General features: G+C 33.3%; 1 protein-coding gene across 1 annotated transcript in view; it reads left to right on the top strand.

Moving 5' to 3' along the window:
• The window catches only part of LOC139695464 (neuroendocrine convertase 1-like), a 154384-nt gene that overhangs the window by 111377 nt on the left and 26992 nt on the right, over window positions 1–16015 (top strand). The window contains exons 2-6 of the mRNA XM_071594250.1: window positions 1614–1718; window positions 7427–7475; window positions 7542–7606; window positions 7917–8063; window positions 11985–12150. Coding sequence (XP_071450351.1) covers window positions 1614–1718; window positions 7427–7475; window positions 7542–7606; window positions 7917–8063; window positions 11985–12150 — 532 coding nt within the window. The remainder of the gene's footprint in view (window positions 1–1613; window positions 1719–7426; window positions 7476–7541; window positions 7607–7916; window positions 8064–11984; window positions 12151–16015) is intronic.

Genomic DNA, 16015 nt, shown 5'->3' with positions numbered 1-16015 from the left:
GAGTCACAGTCCTCCTTCCGAAAATGAGACTTGGATATTGATTGTTAAAATTATTCCTTGTACTTTTTACTCGGTTGATTTAAGTTTATGACGATGTCCTTGCTATGAAATTCAGATGATTTGGATGCTCTTTCTTAAGCCCACTAATTGTTAAAAAATTTCATTTAGTATAAATTTTGAATTTTTCAATTGTTTATGCATTGGATTCGATAGCTCATAGAAAAAGTATGAGATTTATATATTTTTTAGAGAAACCTAACCCACCAAAGGCTCTCCAAGGTATTTTTTCTTTTACAAAACCAAATAGGCTGATTTCAAGGGATATTTTATACCACTTTTACCCATATGATACCATATTTTTCTAATTGTACCCATGCCTTCTTGCAAGAGATTCATAAAAATTGTCATTATTCTTACTTTTGTAACATGATCTCAGACTTCATTACAATAACCTCATCAAATTTTACTATCTACCAAATGACAGCTAATCCAAATATTGAGGATACCAAAATTTATACCAGAGATTGTCAGCATAGGTATCTGACACACTGCACACAATACTAAAGAATTAAAAAAAACACAATCTTTCTAGCCAGTGATTTCTTTAATATGTGACTGTAGAGCTCACTTCACACTTTGCCCTACAGTGAGCAAAATTTGCACATCAGGATAGGGTAGTTTCTTTCACTAAGCCATTTGTAGTTTCCCAAAAATATCTGGCACCCAAAAAAAATATTTTAGGTGAACTGGATTCATCCAGACTAGATCCTATGGCCTCCAATTGGTACAAAAAACACAATCCAACAAGCTGTCATTGCCCAAATACCATTATATTTCCATCCCCAGATTTCAATTTTATCCTTTGCATCAGACGGATGTGCAGAATTTCAAGTCATAATTAGGTAATAAATACTCACTAAGATACCATATTAAGCTGCTTAAGTGAATACCATGTCATGCATATTACTTTTAAAGTGAAAGTTGGCAATTAACATGCTTTTTGAGGTTAATCAGTCATCAAAAGGGAATAATTTTGATTAAATTTAAAAATTAAATCAACAATTAAAATTAATCTACAAATATACCAAGATATTCAGAATTGGTAAGGAAGGATGTTATGGATATCATGAGTCAACATTTAAAGACAAACAAACACAAAGTACAAATATCTAGATGTATCAACTCATAATCTTAATTCTTATAAGAATGTCTAGATAGTTATCACAAATGCTATACTAATGCTAAACACCTACTCATTAAAAAATGTCTAATCTTTCATGCTCACGGAGTATGATGAACCAAGTTCCTAAAGGGAAAATTCAATAGCTCTAAGCTAAACTTCTATAAGGAAAAGTTAGGGTATTGAAGTAAATGGTATCCCAGTGAAGGGAAAATATTTCCCTATTTTATTTTAGATATATTCCATAAATTAATAAAACTAAAGCATACTTAGGCTATAGAAAGCAAGCTATGCCTATTAGCATAGTTTTACTTCTTTCGTTTCTGAGGTATGGAATATATTATGTATTTGTTCAAAGGTAATTCATGCAAAATGATCCAATGGATTAGTATTTTTTTCTAAACTTCTCTGGTTAATGTTTCAAATTTTCCAGGTTCATGGATTTCCTGGAGTTTTTCGAATCATGAAAGATGACTTTCCAAGAATTGGCAAGAGAGATGAGCTGCAGTTAACACACAAGCTTATTATGGATAAAAGGGTAAGCATTATAATTCAAATGACACTGGGATTTCTTTCAAAGTATTCCAGACTTTGAGGAAACTCTTATCACCAATATCTGCTTTTATCTATGAACAATGTTTCCTTGGCATTATTTGGCATAAAATATTTAGGTAATAAATATGTTTCTTGATGTTTATTTTCTATCAAGAAACATACCTAAATATATGCTTTTTAAAATGTTTACCATACAGCTTTCTATATTTACTGATAGAATGATATTTAGGAATATTTACATCATAATCAGTGTTTGTGATTAATACTACAACATTTGACCTTCTAGCCTTCAGCTATAGCTTACTATAGTCAGTTCACCAGTCGGTTAGTGTTTAAATCCTCATTTATGCTGGTGAATGCCTCTATTGCATTATTCCTTGAGCAATACATTAAGGTATCATCAGAAAAGAGATGGTAATAGCTCAACCTCTAATTAATGCCGATTTCATTAGCATAAATTAATGATGAATGGTAGAAATAGTAGAGGGGGCAATAAACTTTCCTGTTGCATTCCAATCTCAATTCTTTTTAGAACTGAAACTGTTTTCCCACATAATTTAACTTCCTGAATCCTACTAGACATCTAGTTTTTGGTCTATTTCAACCCCTTCCAACTCCAAACCATGCTAACTTAAAAGAAACCATCCTTGTAAATACAAAGTTAGGTAGAAGGAAGTAGAAAGAGTTAAATACAAAATTGAGGAAGGTAACAATCAAGTCTGGAAAAATACTAGTTGAACTAGGGAAGATCCAAGAAAGATGGAAGGAATATATAGAAGAACTAACTGAATGGTAAACAACTTAGGCCAGTAAGGTTAGACATAGAAAAAGGATATGGCATAGATGAAGATAGCTTAGGTCCAGGCTTACTCGATGGTGAGATAGAATGGGTATTATCAGAAATGAAATTAAAGGAGACCATGATGGTAGGAAGCATTCCTGCAGAACTACTTCAAGATTTAGGAAATTTTGGGAGGAAGAGATTTTAAGGACTATTTTGTAGAATTAATGAGAGTGGAATTTAGCTGGAAGACTGTCTGACCAGTGTTAGTTCCTATTACAAAAAAGGAAAATGTAACAATACTTGTGTGTGAGGAATAAAAGCAATGAGTTTGATTTTACAACAATAAGAGAATGGAGACCAGGGCAAATGATTATTAATAGTGTGATCAGTTTCTGTCCAGGAAGGGAAGAGGCACTCTTGATGCCATTTGAGTAATGAGATCACCAATAGAGAGGACCATACAGTCAGATTTTATTTCTCTGTTTCTTAGTTTTCGAGGTATTTGATGGAGTACATCGGGTAGAATTTATTAATATATTGCAAAAAATAGGAGTAGATTGGAGAGAAAGGGGACTTATCCCCAACTTGTACATGTCTCAGAATGCTCAGGTGTACAAGATGGATGGAAGCTCAGGTGGGCAGGGTTAGCAAGAGGAGTAAGACAGGGATGTCCACTATCACCTTTGTTTTTCAACGCATATGAGGAGGAATTAATTAAAGAGGCATAGAAAGAATTTGAGATAGGAATGAAAGTCAGTCGGGAATTCATAAAATCAGCTAGGTTTACTGATTATCCAACTTTTGTTTGTCATTCAGCCAAGGAATTTCAAGCATTGCTGAGTGCATTAGAAATTCAGTATTATATGTACAGGATGTGAATAAATGTAAATAAAACAAAGGCTATGCAGAAAGAGAAAGGCTAAGTTAGACGTTATATTTGGAGGGCAAAAGCTGAAGAAGATTGGACAGTTTACACATCTTGGAAATATTTTGGACCAAAATGGTCCAATTAGTAAGGAGGTGAGGAGAAGAGTTGCCCTGGAAAGAAACTTTCACAAGGAGGAGGGAATTGAAGACAGGAACGTTGAGTAAGGATAATAAGTAAAGGCTCATCAGAATTTAATATGTAGCGTTGTTCTGTACAGCATGGAAACTTGGTCATTGAAGCAGGTTGATGGGCCAAGACTGGAGGCTTTTGAAATGTGGGTAAGGAGAAGGGTATAAAAGGTGAAGTGGACATAAAGGAAAGCAAGCAAGAGCTAGGCATGATATGTGAGGAGAGGGGATTGTTGGGAGAAATCATAAGGTGACAGGAAAAATGGATGCAAAGCACATTGAATGGCAAGGGGATGCTGAAGGCTATAATAGAGCTCTTAGGCATATGAAGATGAATGTTAGGCAAACGAGGGAAGGAAAGGAGTAAGATAGAGAGATTGGACGGGATGAAGGAAAGAAGGAAGTATACAGACATGGAGAGGGGCCTGTTGTAGAGTAGGATGTAGAGTTGTGTGTTGTTAGAAGAAAAAATATTTATTTGGTAGTTGTGCCCAACCAAAACTAGCTTTAAGAAGAAAATACTGGTGTTAATAAACTATTCCCTCTCAACAAATTCAAATACATTTCTCAGCTCCAGAAACACTAGACAAATCTATTCAAAAAACTGTTTCTGTTTGCTTTACATCCTCCCTAGTTTGTATCATTCTGATACATTTATATGATTGTTATACTGCATGTATGCATCTCCCACCCCTATTTTCAGTGGTATTTAATAGGATTTCATTAAACTAAATTTTAACCCTCTTTAATGGTAATCTTTTTCTTCAGCTAATATTTGCCTATCAAATGCAACACAATGAAATGAGAGCACTTGACTCTTTTTTTACATTATCTCGCCTATATTCCTCCTCAACATTATTTAATTTCACCTTAAAGAGATTAATATTTCAAATGTCAGATCTTGGAATTCGTGATTGTTTTCAGACATAATAGGTTGAATAAATTCATAATTTATAGAGAAATGAATGTTTCTGAATTTCTTTGAATTTCATACACTTCACTGTCCCTTTCACCATTGAAGAAGTGGGCCTGGAATATCACTAGATTATGGTTTTGCTTGTGCACTACAGCAAAACATTATGCAAAATTGGCCAGCAAAGTAATGTAATCTTTGCAAGGAATTCTACATGTGGCATGGGTACTGCAAAAGCTAATAACAATACATCCTTTTCCTTTCATTATTTGTGAGAGTCAGAGAAAAGCCTCTGATAACCAATGCCATGATGGGTACTATTGGTCAAACAGCATGGGTCAATCATGAAGTATATATATTATTTTATATTCCTCATATATGAATGCCTTCACCTTTTTTGTGATGGGAACCTACATTGATCTCACAAAATCTTCCAGCCAAGTTTCTCCATCATAAATGCAATAAATGAATCGATAATATTCTTCCTCAGACTTTTTCCTAAACCCTTCAGTAGTTCTGCCGGAATGTTATCTCACCCCACAGCCACAGATTTCAATTCCCTTAATACTCCTTCTATCTCACCATCATGTATGCTAAGGACCTAAGCTATTCTCATCCACCTCATATCCCCTTTCTTTGCCAAAACTTTCTGGCCTAACGCCCTTACCATATAGCTCCTTTATCCTTCCTTTGCAAACTTTCTATTTCCTTGCAATGAATCTTCTATTATTCAACTCTTTAAAATTTCATCCACCAAACTCTGTGTTAGAATTCTTCCATTACTTTCCACATCTATCTTCCTAATCATCTTATCAGTAATCTTCATACCAAGTTTTACATCATTCTTAATAGGTCCTATTATTTTCCTGTCTCAGTTTATTATTTATATCCTAGTACATCTTTCGACTAAACTCTGTGTTAACATTTTTCTTACTCCTTTTATCATTTATCTTCTCAATCATCTTGACTTTGGTTCAGGGTTTCCTTGCTATTTTCCAATTTAGGGTCCATACAGTTTCATTTACAGCTATTGATACCCCTTTTCTGATATATTTCCATTGTTTTCTGTTGTAGCTGCCTCCTTATCTTTATTCAAAATTTTCTGTACAGCCTGTTGATACCCCTTTCTTTTCAACCCGGCCATTGATTCTATAGTCCATTTTCTTAAACTGCTTCCCTGTTTATTTCTCCTGAGTCTGATATTACACTCCGACACTGCTTAATTATGATCTGAATTTGCATCTTTTCTACAAACCCATGAGCATTAATCTTGCATTTCCTAAATCTATGCCTAAATATAATATATTCAAACATATCTTTTTGGCTCCCTAGGCATTTTCCTCATATAACTATGCTCACTGTAGTATTCATTATGATTAATGCCTCTCCCTGACAGTATTCTATTAATTCTTTCCTGCAGTAATTCCTTGTTCCTAAATTGTGATCCCTTACTTCACTACCATCTCTCATTTTGCCTACTATATATTTTTACCATTACCAAATATTTTTTATTTTACTTTTGAAATAATATTATATCAGCTATTTGCTCAACAGTTGCTATGCTTTATCCTGCCTTGTTGTTCAATATTATTTTAACCCCTTGCCATGTATTATTCTTTAACTATCACTCCAGGAATCTAAGTCATTCTTTCATCTCAACTCGTAGAGTCCTAAAACATCTACAATGATATTTCCTCTGTCCATATATCCCTTTATGTTTTAAAATCTGTCAGCATAGTCCTAACACTTCTAGGTTCTATTCTGGCCAGTTAAATCCTTTTCTCTATCTTTGGTACTGCTTCTATTACTTTCTCTTTGCAAGGATTTTATGAAATGACGACCATGGAAGCTTTGCCCCTCCCACTGGCAGGCAAAACATAAAACCCAGCTGATACTCTGGTAATTACAGGCTGACTCTTGTAGTTGTAAGGACGCCTACTTATAACTATGTATATCATGAGCCATAGTAACATGAGATACATAATAGAGGTGGTTTCCCATTTCCTTCCTCAATATTGTTTTTAATATGACACCATCACTCTATGACCACCCGACTGAGGTCAGAAGCCTTTGCAGCTTCCTCACTAAGAAACAGATGCTGCACAGCTACCTTTCATCTGGCTCCAAACCTTCAACCTAAATGACCCTACCAGGCCATACCCATGGGTGACTACCAGGAGCAAATACCGTTGCCCCTGCCAACCCAGTTCTGGGGATCATCAGAATGCACAAGCCCTTCCACCACGTCAAAGTTGTAGTTCATGGGGACACTTTATCTATTAAAACCAGGTTATATACAAATTACACCATGGAAATAAATTATAAAGGACCATGTTGGATCTCACAACCATATTGAGAGCATTTTCAATTGGTCACTAAATGTGCAAATGCTGTTTAGTCAAAAATCTATTTCAAGAGATACAGTTTTGGATCAATTGGTTCAGAAATTTTGGACAAAACTCAAGAAGGTGCCATTTGATGATGCCTTGAATTGAGGTGGGTGATCAAACCACTTTTGTTAGTGTAACAGGTGCAGGTGATGAAGGTCATTCCCATGAGCTCAAGCATATTGTTTTTCAAATCAATGATTGGGTTCTAATATCACTATCCAGCTAGCTTGTCAAGCTGTATTCTCATGTCTTTACTAACTCCATAAATTTCTTCCATACTAATTTCTATATGGGTTCAATTATTTGATATTTATTCAAATTTTCTCAAAATATCAATGAAAATAAGAGATATTACAAGGGCATAATGTTATATGTAAAAAGGAAGGCACTTTTTACCATTTACCTCAAGTAAATTGATTCTACACTAAATGTCACATCACACAAATTAAGTAGGTTAGAGAGGTAAAAACTTAAAATGTTTTAGCCTTATCCATTCATCATTCACTACCATTTTTTTCATGTTGACTTGTTTGCTTTCTCCTGAATAGGTTATGTGGGCAGAACAACAATTTTCCAAGCCAAGGGATAAACGTGGTTTCAAACCACACCCTACTAGACACACCCGTGATACTTCAAGATCAACCTCTTCACTACTTCAAAATGACTTGGAGAGACAGGAAACTCATAACTTATTCAATGATGAACTATGGGATCACCAGTGGTACTTAGTAAGAATAGTTGTCAAAAATTATACCAAAACATAAATTGTGAACAACAAATGAAAGAAAATAGACTAGAATAAGAATCCCTACTTGAAAATGTTATGAACCCTCTTCCAGACATTAAAAATACATAATATATGGCTTACTACTTCATCTTTTCCAATCCCATTAAGAGCATTTATTTTGCTTATGACATCACTTCACTGTTACCGGATAAAAGAATATGTCACCGGATATGTCAAACAATTTTTGAAAATAGAGTAAAATGATGTCCATTAGTTACAATAACAATTGTAACAGCTACCATCCTTTACAGCAAGATACAAGAACCAAATATGATATGCCTAAAATGGATCTCCATGTGATTGGTGTATACAAAAAAGGAGTAACAGGAAGAGGTGTTCGAATTTGTGTTCTTGATGATGGACTGGAAGCAACACATCCAGATCTAAAGGATAATTATGTAAGTAAATTATTGATCTCAATGAAAAAATATTCATTAACTGAAGACATTAGAAAAATGTAGGGTATAAATAATATCAAATGATAAAAATAATTGATTGTGGGTGTATGTATGCATGCACCCTTCCCTGTGACTCACAATATTTTTTTCTTTTTCAAATTATAACTATCTCAAAACAACAGTTTTCATGTACTGCTCATTTTCTGGTGACAAAAAATCTGAAGAGGCAGTACTTTAGGTAGGACTATCTCATATTTGATTACTAAAATAGTTTCTAAACAAGAGACTAAAGAAACCGAAAATATAATAGAGAAAACACACAAAGATAAGCAATGGTATAATACTTCTCAGGTCTGAGTGATTGAAAAGTTAAGCTAGATGGGTTTTCTATGAATAGAGTATCAATTTATCTTGCAGTGATACCTAATTATCACAGAGGCAACATCAATTTGAAATGAAAATCTGAGGATCACAGCAGGCCTTATCTAATTTTCAATTTTAATGTATTTCATTCAATATGTTTAACAATCTTTCATTACTACCTTCATCACATATGCATTTAATCTGACGTCTTATTTAGCAGTAATTAGTAAATTTTTTAATGGAAATAAAATCAATGAACCTACATTTTTGATAAATTTCAAACAAAATATCCAAGTTTTTTAATGAACCATTGACCACTATGGTTCTTATCACTTTTTAACTTTGCATGTTGCTGTAATTACACTCATAAAATTTATGATAATGGGCAGCAATAAATATGCCCTACATTAATAAAAATACTCTATATTAATGAACATTATCTGCATCCCTGTCATCAGTAACTTGACAGACTAATGCTGCACCAAAATGTGTTAGTGGAACAATAGAGCATAACTACATGTATACTTTAGATTTCACAGTACAGATACCTCTGCTTAATAATAATACCTCACTTATTTCTAACTTTAATTAGAGAAGAAAATTACCACATTCACCAAGAATGATGGTGGATGGACTTAACAGTTCAGCAGCCTCAATCAATGTGGTGATGTGTGTCAGCAGAAAATCCAGGCTTCAAAAAATTGATTCCTATAGGTGACAGATTCAACTTAAAAATATAACAAATAAATAATATAATTAGTACTGCTGGTCAAATTTCACTAATACTTACTACACCAAAAAAAATAAATGAAACAGTCTTGAATGATTCTCTCACAGAGTATTTAAACCATAATTAGACCTATAATCAAATTATTATTCTTGTTCAACCGACAAGAAAACTGTAAAAAATAATTATATAACCCAAAATTTCTTATGCTTTAAAAACCTTTAGTTTTTAATGATGTAATAATGTCTATATATATATATATATATATATATATATATATATATATATATATATATATATATATATATATATCAAAATTGTGATATATATTCATAATTATACTGTAGCATGAATATCACAATTAATTTCACTATTTACTATTTGCAAGATGTTCTCTAAAGTGACTGTTTTCACTCAAAGTTGGAATGCTTTGTGCAAAGTACTTTTTACCCTCTGTATATGTCATATTACTATAATGTGAGTCTGGGAATTAAGAATGAGAACTATTGTATATAATCACAGTCAATAAGCAATTTTATTTGTGTATAAAGCACTGTTTGTATATTTTGGCAATCTTAACTAAATGTTTAAAATTTGCCATGATGATGGATACATTATTAGTTGAACCAAATTGTACAAACTTTGGCTAATAAAAAGGCTTGAAATATACTGTGAATACAATGCATTGTAAATATATAACAAATTACAGATTTTTTTACTGGGGAAGCAAAGGCAGCAAAATACATGTATTGTCCACCTGAATAAAAATGTACGAGGCATCCAAAATATACAATAATTTACATTTTTGTTAACCATGCAATTACTTAGAAGTAAATGAACTGAATAAGCCCACAAAGGTCTTCAGAAAATGAAGTAGAGGAGAATGATATGCACACTTTAAAATAGAAGATTACTTGAAGATACAAATGTTGTATGTTATGAAAATGACACTTGAACCCACAAATCTTCAAATAACTTTGAGTAACAATATAAGTTCTTGAAAATTTTAATGAAATGCTAATTCAATTTTGAGTTTTGGTGAGTGAAAGCAATGATTTTTATTTTTTTATCATAAAAAGCATCATATTTGCCTTAAAAATCTTTCATAAGTATATATATACAAGTATTTTAGTTATTGTCAGGACTCATGAAAGTTGACAATGAAAAATTTTATGAATTTCATTTGAAATTTCTTTAACACATTAATGAAATTTGGAATATTTTTCAATTCTATTTTATATTTTTTTTAATTTAATCAAATTTTTAATTCTCATTTCATGCTTGTTTCATAAAATTTATAGAAAGTGCAATTTTGATGTGCTACAAAAAATCTTTCAAATGCAATGCATGCCTTTTCATAATTTCCACAAATATTTCACAACAAAATCATGAGTTTTGTGATTACTTTATGCATTTTGCATAAAAGTATTCATTTATCTTGAAGAATAGGCATTCAATGTTCATTCAAGTGATATTTATCAGATCAGGGACATCTTTGAACACCATAGGCTTGATTTAATGATGAAATAGCATTAAATTCATTATAGAATAAAATTCAAAATAATGGAATTTTGTTCTTCAGACTGGATTCTTAAAATAAATAGAAGAAAACCAATAAATGGCGAATACAATAACATAGCACCATAATATACCTCACACTAAATTACTTAAGCATATATCCTGGGACATCCAAAGAGATTAAACTAACATCATGCAGTTAAAGGCTAAAAATATGTAAAAAACAAAACGAGAATTAAAATCATAAAATACTTTTGAGAGCATCAATTCTGTATAATAGTTAAAATTTCCATAGCACTGAATTGACATGGGATTTGATAGGAAGCTTGGAGTAACATTTTTTAATGTGTTTCTTGATTTGGATTATCAAACTCTATCCAGATATATTAAAATTAAATTTTCGATATCGGTGAACATATATTATTGGGCTGTGATGGCCCTGCTCAAATTTACAAAAAGTAGCTATCAAATGATAAAAACTTTTGATCTACCTTTCATTTGACAATACATATGTGGGAAGGAGATTCACTAATTTCAATTAACATTTTTCATATTATTTTATGGATTAATAGCACAAAAATCTCATATTTAAAAGGAGAAGTCATCAATAAATGACACAGAATTTTACCCCTATTCATCACTCATAATCCATTTAAAAGCTTGTTATTCAATAATTTATAATTGGAATTTGACTTAAAAAATCAAACATATTCACCTATAATTTTATTAAACCTAATGAATCGAGCATAATAAGAATTCATATTTCAGAATATACTTAAAGGCTAACTAAAACATTTGAATATCTGATAGTAAATTGGTATTTCAAATTAATTTCCTAATTTTAGGTAAAGTGGATTCCACCCATCTCTGAAGCTGAGATAGAGTAAGGGATTAAAAGAAGGGAGAAAATGTTGGTGGAATTTCTACCTTCCAGGGGAGATGAGTTAATATATATCAACAAAATTTTGACAAAATCAAATTCATGTGGTGACAAGGAATAATTCAATTAGACTAATTTTCAAAAGAAATGTTTTTAAATCCAATCTGACTCTAAAATGGCAGGTATATTCTAGATAAGTATAGGGGAGAGTGGAATTCTGTTTCCCTTCTACTCCTATTTATCATCAACCACCTTCCTAAAAATACTCTGCAACATAATCCTTTTAATGCGCATCAAATTATTTCCCCCATGAGCCTCAATACACTAATAAAAAACATATGTTCAGATCAGTACAAAAATTAATAGATACTAATATTGTCACATAAACCACAGTAACCATTTTAAATTCCAACTTGACTACCTAAAATTTCAGGATCCAGAAATAAGTTTAGATGTGAATGATGAAGACAATGATCCCTCTCCGCATTATAATACCAACAACTCAAACAGCCATGGAACAAGATGTGCAGGAGAAATAGCCATGATAGCCAACAATAAAGTCTGTGGAGTGGGAGTGGCCTTCAATGCCAAAATCGGAGGTATTATATTTTTAACAAATCTCTACAGTGATAGAGCCAATAGGGTCACAGAAAATAAGAGAAATCTAAGACTTCCATATATGAAATTGTATTCAAACCCATATGTTCACATAAAATCAAGTTAGAATTCCGATCAATATGGGAAGATCTTAACTCCTTCAGCTGTCTCTCCCAATGGCTCTACAACTGGAGATGTGTAGTTGATTCCAACAATATTTACTATTACATTTCCATTTGATCCATAAGTTAAAATAGTTTTAAATGTTGTTCAGGGTTCAATAAAGATATTTTGAACTGAAAAAACTGGCCTGTATAATGCCTTTAGAGTAATTAAGGATGCATTTGATTCAACCAAATACACAAACATGCACAAGTATGCCTTATTTCAATTATGATTTCCTGTTAAAAATTAAATTAAAGCTACAATGCCTTCTAGTACTAAATTTTAACTTCCCCTTTAAAAAATTATGATTATCATCTACATAAAGGTTTTCATCATAATGTAGAAAATCATAGTGCTTTATTCTGCCATACTTAAATTATTCAATGAATTCAAGTGGGATATATCATTCTAGAATCAAGATGAGACAAAGGGTAACAGCCAGACTAAAGGTGGTCCACCTAATGTCTTTCCCCATCATATGGTTATTGAGCGATAATTTCACAATAAATACAGTATAGGGGAATGCATGGAACCACAATCTCAATTATTCATCTCATGAAATGATGATGGACAAATCTGAGAATGAGCTCTGGCAACTACAGGACTCTGCTCACAGTGGTGGGAGAACCACTCTGCTAGCATAGGAACTTGGGAAGTAAGGGCAAATGTTCATCACAGGGAAATCAGGAAATATTAAGCAGGAGACAAAGAGAGTAAAGATGGATATTTTAGAGCTGTGTGAGGTGAGGAGGAATAAAAGGATGCATTACTGAAGTTATAGCCAAAAGTAATATACAGTGAAGGGAAAGAGAGCCAGCAAGGGGTGGCAGTAGTATTGAACAAGAAAAAGGTGGGAAGAAGAAAGGTAAGCATGGAGCAGGTAGGTGACAGAAATTAGCAACAGGGATAAAAGCTGAACCGGCAAGTGTTAGTTCTTATTGAGGTGTACAAACTGACAAGTAAGCATAGTGAGGAAGAAGTGACAGTGTATAAGATCAACTAGGAGAAGTAATTGGGAATGTACCGGGGAAGAAACACTTGATAATGATGACGATTTTGAACGCAGTGGTGGGTGAAGGGAGAGATGGGAGTGAGGAAGGGGATTACGGTTAGAAACAAGGAATGATCGTGGTGCACAGAATATAAGACAACAGAGTTCTGTAGAAGAAATGGTTTAATTTTAACTCACCCCTGGTTTCAACTCCACAGTAGATACATATACACTTGATAAATGGTGTGGGATTTAGAGAAATATCAGTGGAATTATATTAAAGTTGGGCAAAGATAACGGAGCAGTTTAATCAATTTGCAGTTTCCAAAGAGCAATAGTACCATTTTAAATCATAATTTAATGCTCATAAAGTATAATATTTAATTAAAGATAAGAAAATAGGCAATATCAATGAGGAAATGAAATGTTGAAGCTTTCACTAGGAAGAAGGAAGGAGTGAGAGAAAGTAGTAGAAAAATATCTGAGCAAAGATAAGACAATCAGTACAGTTAAAGAAATGTAGGAACATAGCACAAACATATCTACAATGGCAAAAAAATGTGAATTGTAAATAGGAAAGTTGGAGTAAGTCATGAATTACAAAGGAGATGATAGGGAAGAGAGAAAAAATAGAAGAATTTAAAAGGCATTGGGAAGAAGAAAGCACAAGGATATAAATAAAAATTAAAGCAAAAAACTAAAAGGGGAAAATACATGGTTTATCTCAAAAGTAGTAGGTCTGATTCGATTAAAAAAAATGTATTGCCAAAATTTATACATTCACTCAAAAATCTTCGAAGTAGCACCCTTATGCATCCACACACTGCTGCCAGTGGGTTTTTCACAGCTCGTACTCCTTCTGGAAGTCAGCACCTGGAATGCTGCTAAGCTCCCACATCATGGCCTTTTGTAATGCTTCCAAAAAGACAAGGTGACATCCTTTCAGCATGGATTAGAGACAAGGTAAGAGGAAGAAGTCTGGTGGGGAAACGTCAGGATTATAGAGTGGCTGAGGCAGGGTTACCAAGTTGTGCCAAGCCAGGTAGTCAATTATCAGGGAGCATGTTCATGAGTCGATGCACATCACTTTTGGGGATGCCAAGTTCATCAAAAACCATCCAAACACTTATTCTGCAAAGCTTGTCTAACAAAGCCTTCAGCCTTGCAAGGTTTTTGTTATTTTTAAAGGTCAGAGGGCACCCTGAACGTTTGACATCTTCAATATCTTCTCTACCCTTCCGAAACAATTTGTGCCAATCAAAAACACCCGATCTACCCATGGCATTATCACCACAAGCTGCCTTCAGCATGTCATGAGTCTCTTTCCTGCTTTTGCTCAGTTTCATGCAAACTTTGATGGTGTAGTACTCTTCCAATAACCAGTTCATGATGGAACATAACAATGTCACGTTTAAGAGGTTTTGCAAACAATCAATTCACACTCTGCACAGACACAGAGCCAACTACCTCAGGCATTCAGCCTTTCCTGAGACTCCCCTCCCTCAAACCCAGGCAGATAAACCATCACCCATCCATCCTTCTATCCAAAAAAAAATAAGTCATGCTACATTTGGGGCAGAACTTGTGGATGTACTTGAAGAAGTAGTCCAAGGATATAGAGAGTTAAAAAAGAAAGGGTTACATGTGGCCTGTTCAGAAATCTGAAAGCACTGTTAGGAATATGTAAGGGAAATCTGTGAATACGAGCAGAGGTATGGTGAAAGAATTATTTATCATACCGGAAAAGATTCAGAAGACATGGAAAGAACTGTTAAAGGAGCTATGAGGGGAATAGTAGGGCTATCCATTATTACTAATGCTTTTCATCACATTCGTGGAGGATGGAGAGCTACAAGGAGGAGTGAAAATAAGTTGGGAATCCATTAAATCATTTCTATTTTTGGATGATCAACCAATTGTTAGTCAGCCAGTCAAAGGATTATGATGGCTGAGATAATTACAAAATCACTTTTATAGACATGGCATGAGAATCCATGTAAATAAAACAAAAAAGTCTCAGGAAATGAGCTTATTTGAGTTTCACAGGGAATAAGTAAACTAAGATAATTATTAAACTTAAGGGACATTTACTGCAGCAGCTATATTAGTTTGCTTATGTAGGAAATGTTTCAGATGAAGATAGTCAAAGTAGTAAGGATATAAGAAGAACAATAGATTTTTGAGAAGAAGCTTATAAAGCAGAGGGAGTTAATGAATGTAACCTTTATTAAAGATGCAAAGAAAGCATTAGTAAAAACTTTAAATGAAATAAAACATCGTGGACCCTGTAAGCTTGGCGATTCAGGCAAAAGGATAAATTCAGATTGAAGGATTTTGGGACACGGGTTTGGAGAAGAATGGAAAAACTAAACTGGGCACATATAAAAACAAATAAAGATAGACACGTTAGGGGAGAGTGTTATTGGGATGAAGTAACAGGAAGCTGGAAAAGGTGGATGAAGAATAAATTGATTTATGATGGAATGAGAAGATTTCAATTGATTGGAGAACAACTTTAATGGGGGTAGAAAAAGACTACACATGCTATACATATACAATAAATGGAGAGAAGGCTATGTTTTTGTAGTGTCATGTTAGGTGAGGTCCAGATGTGCGACAGTGGTTATTCTATTACAGTACTTTACATAATAATGATAATTATTTCTTTAAATGAAGAGTTGATTACTTTAAATTAATTTTAACATCATTAA

Source organism: Hetaerina americana, unplaced genomic scaffold (assembly GCF_022747635.1).
Source record: "Hetaerina americana unplaced genomic scaffold, ioHetAmer1.1.p SCAF_6, whole genome shotgun sequence".
Taxonomy (NCBI): Eukaryota; Metazoa; Arthropoda; class Insecta; order Odonata; family Calopterygidae; genus Hetaerina; species Hetaerina americana.
Note: the sequence above shows the minus strand (reverse complement) of the source record. Positions and strands in the feature narration are given on the sequence as shown.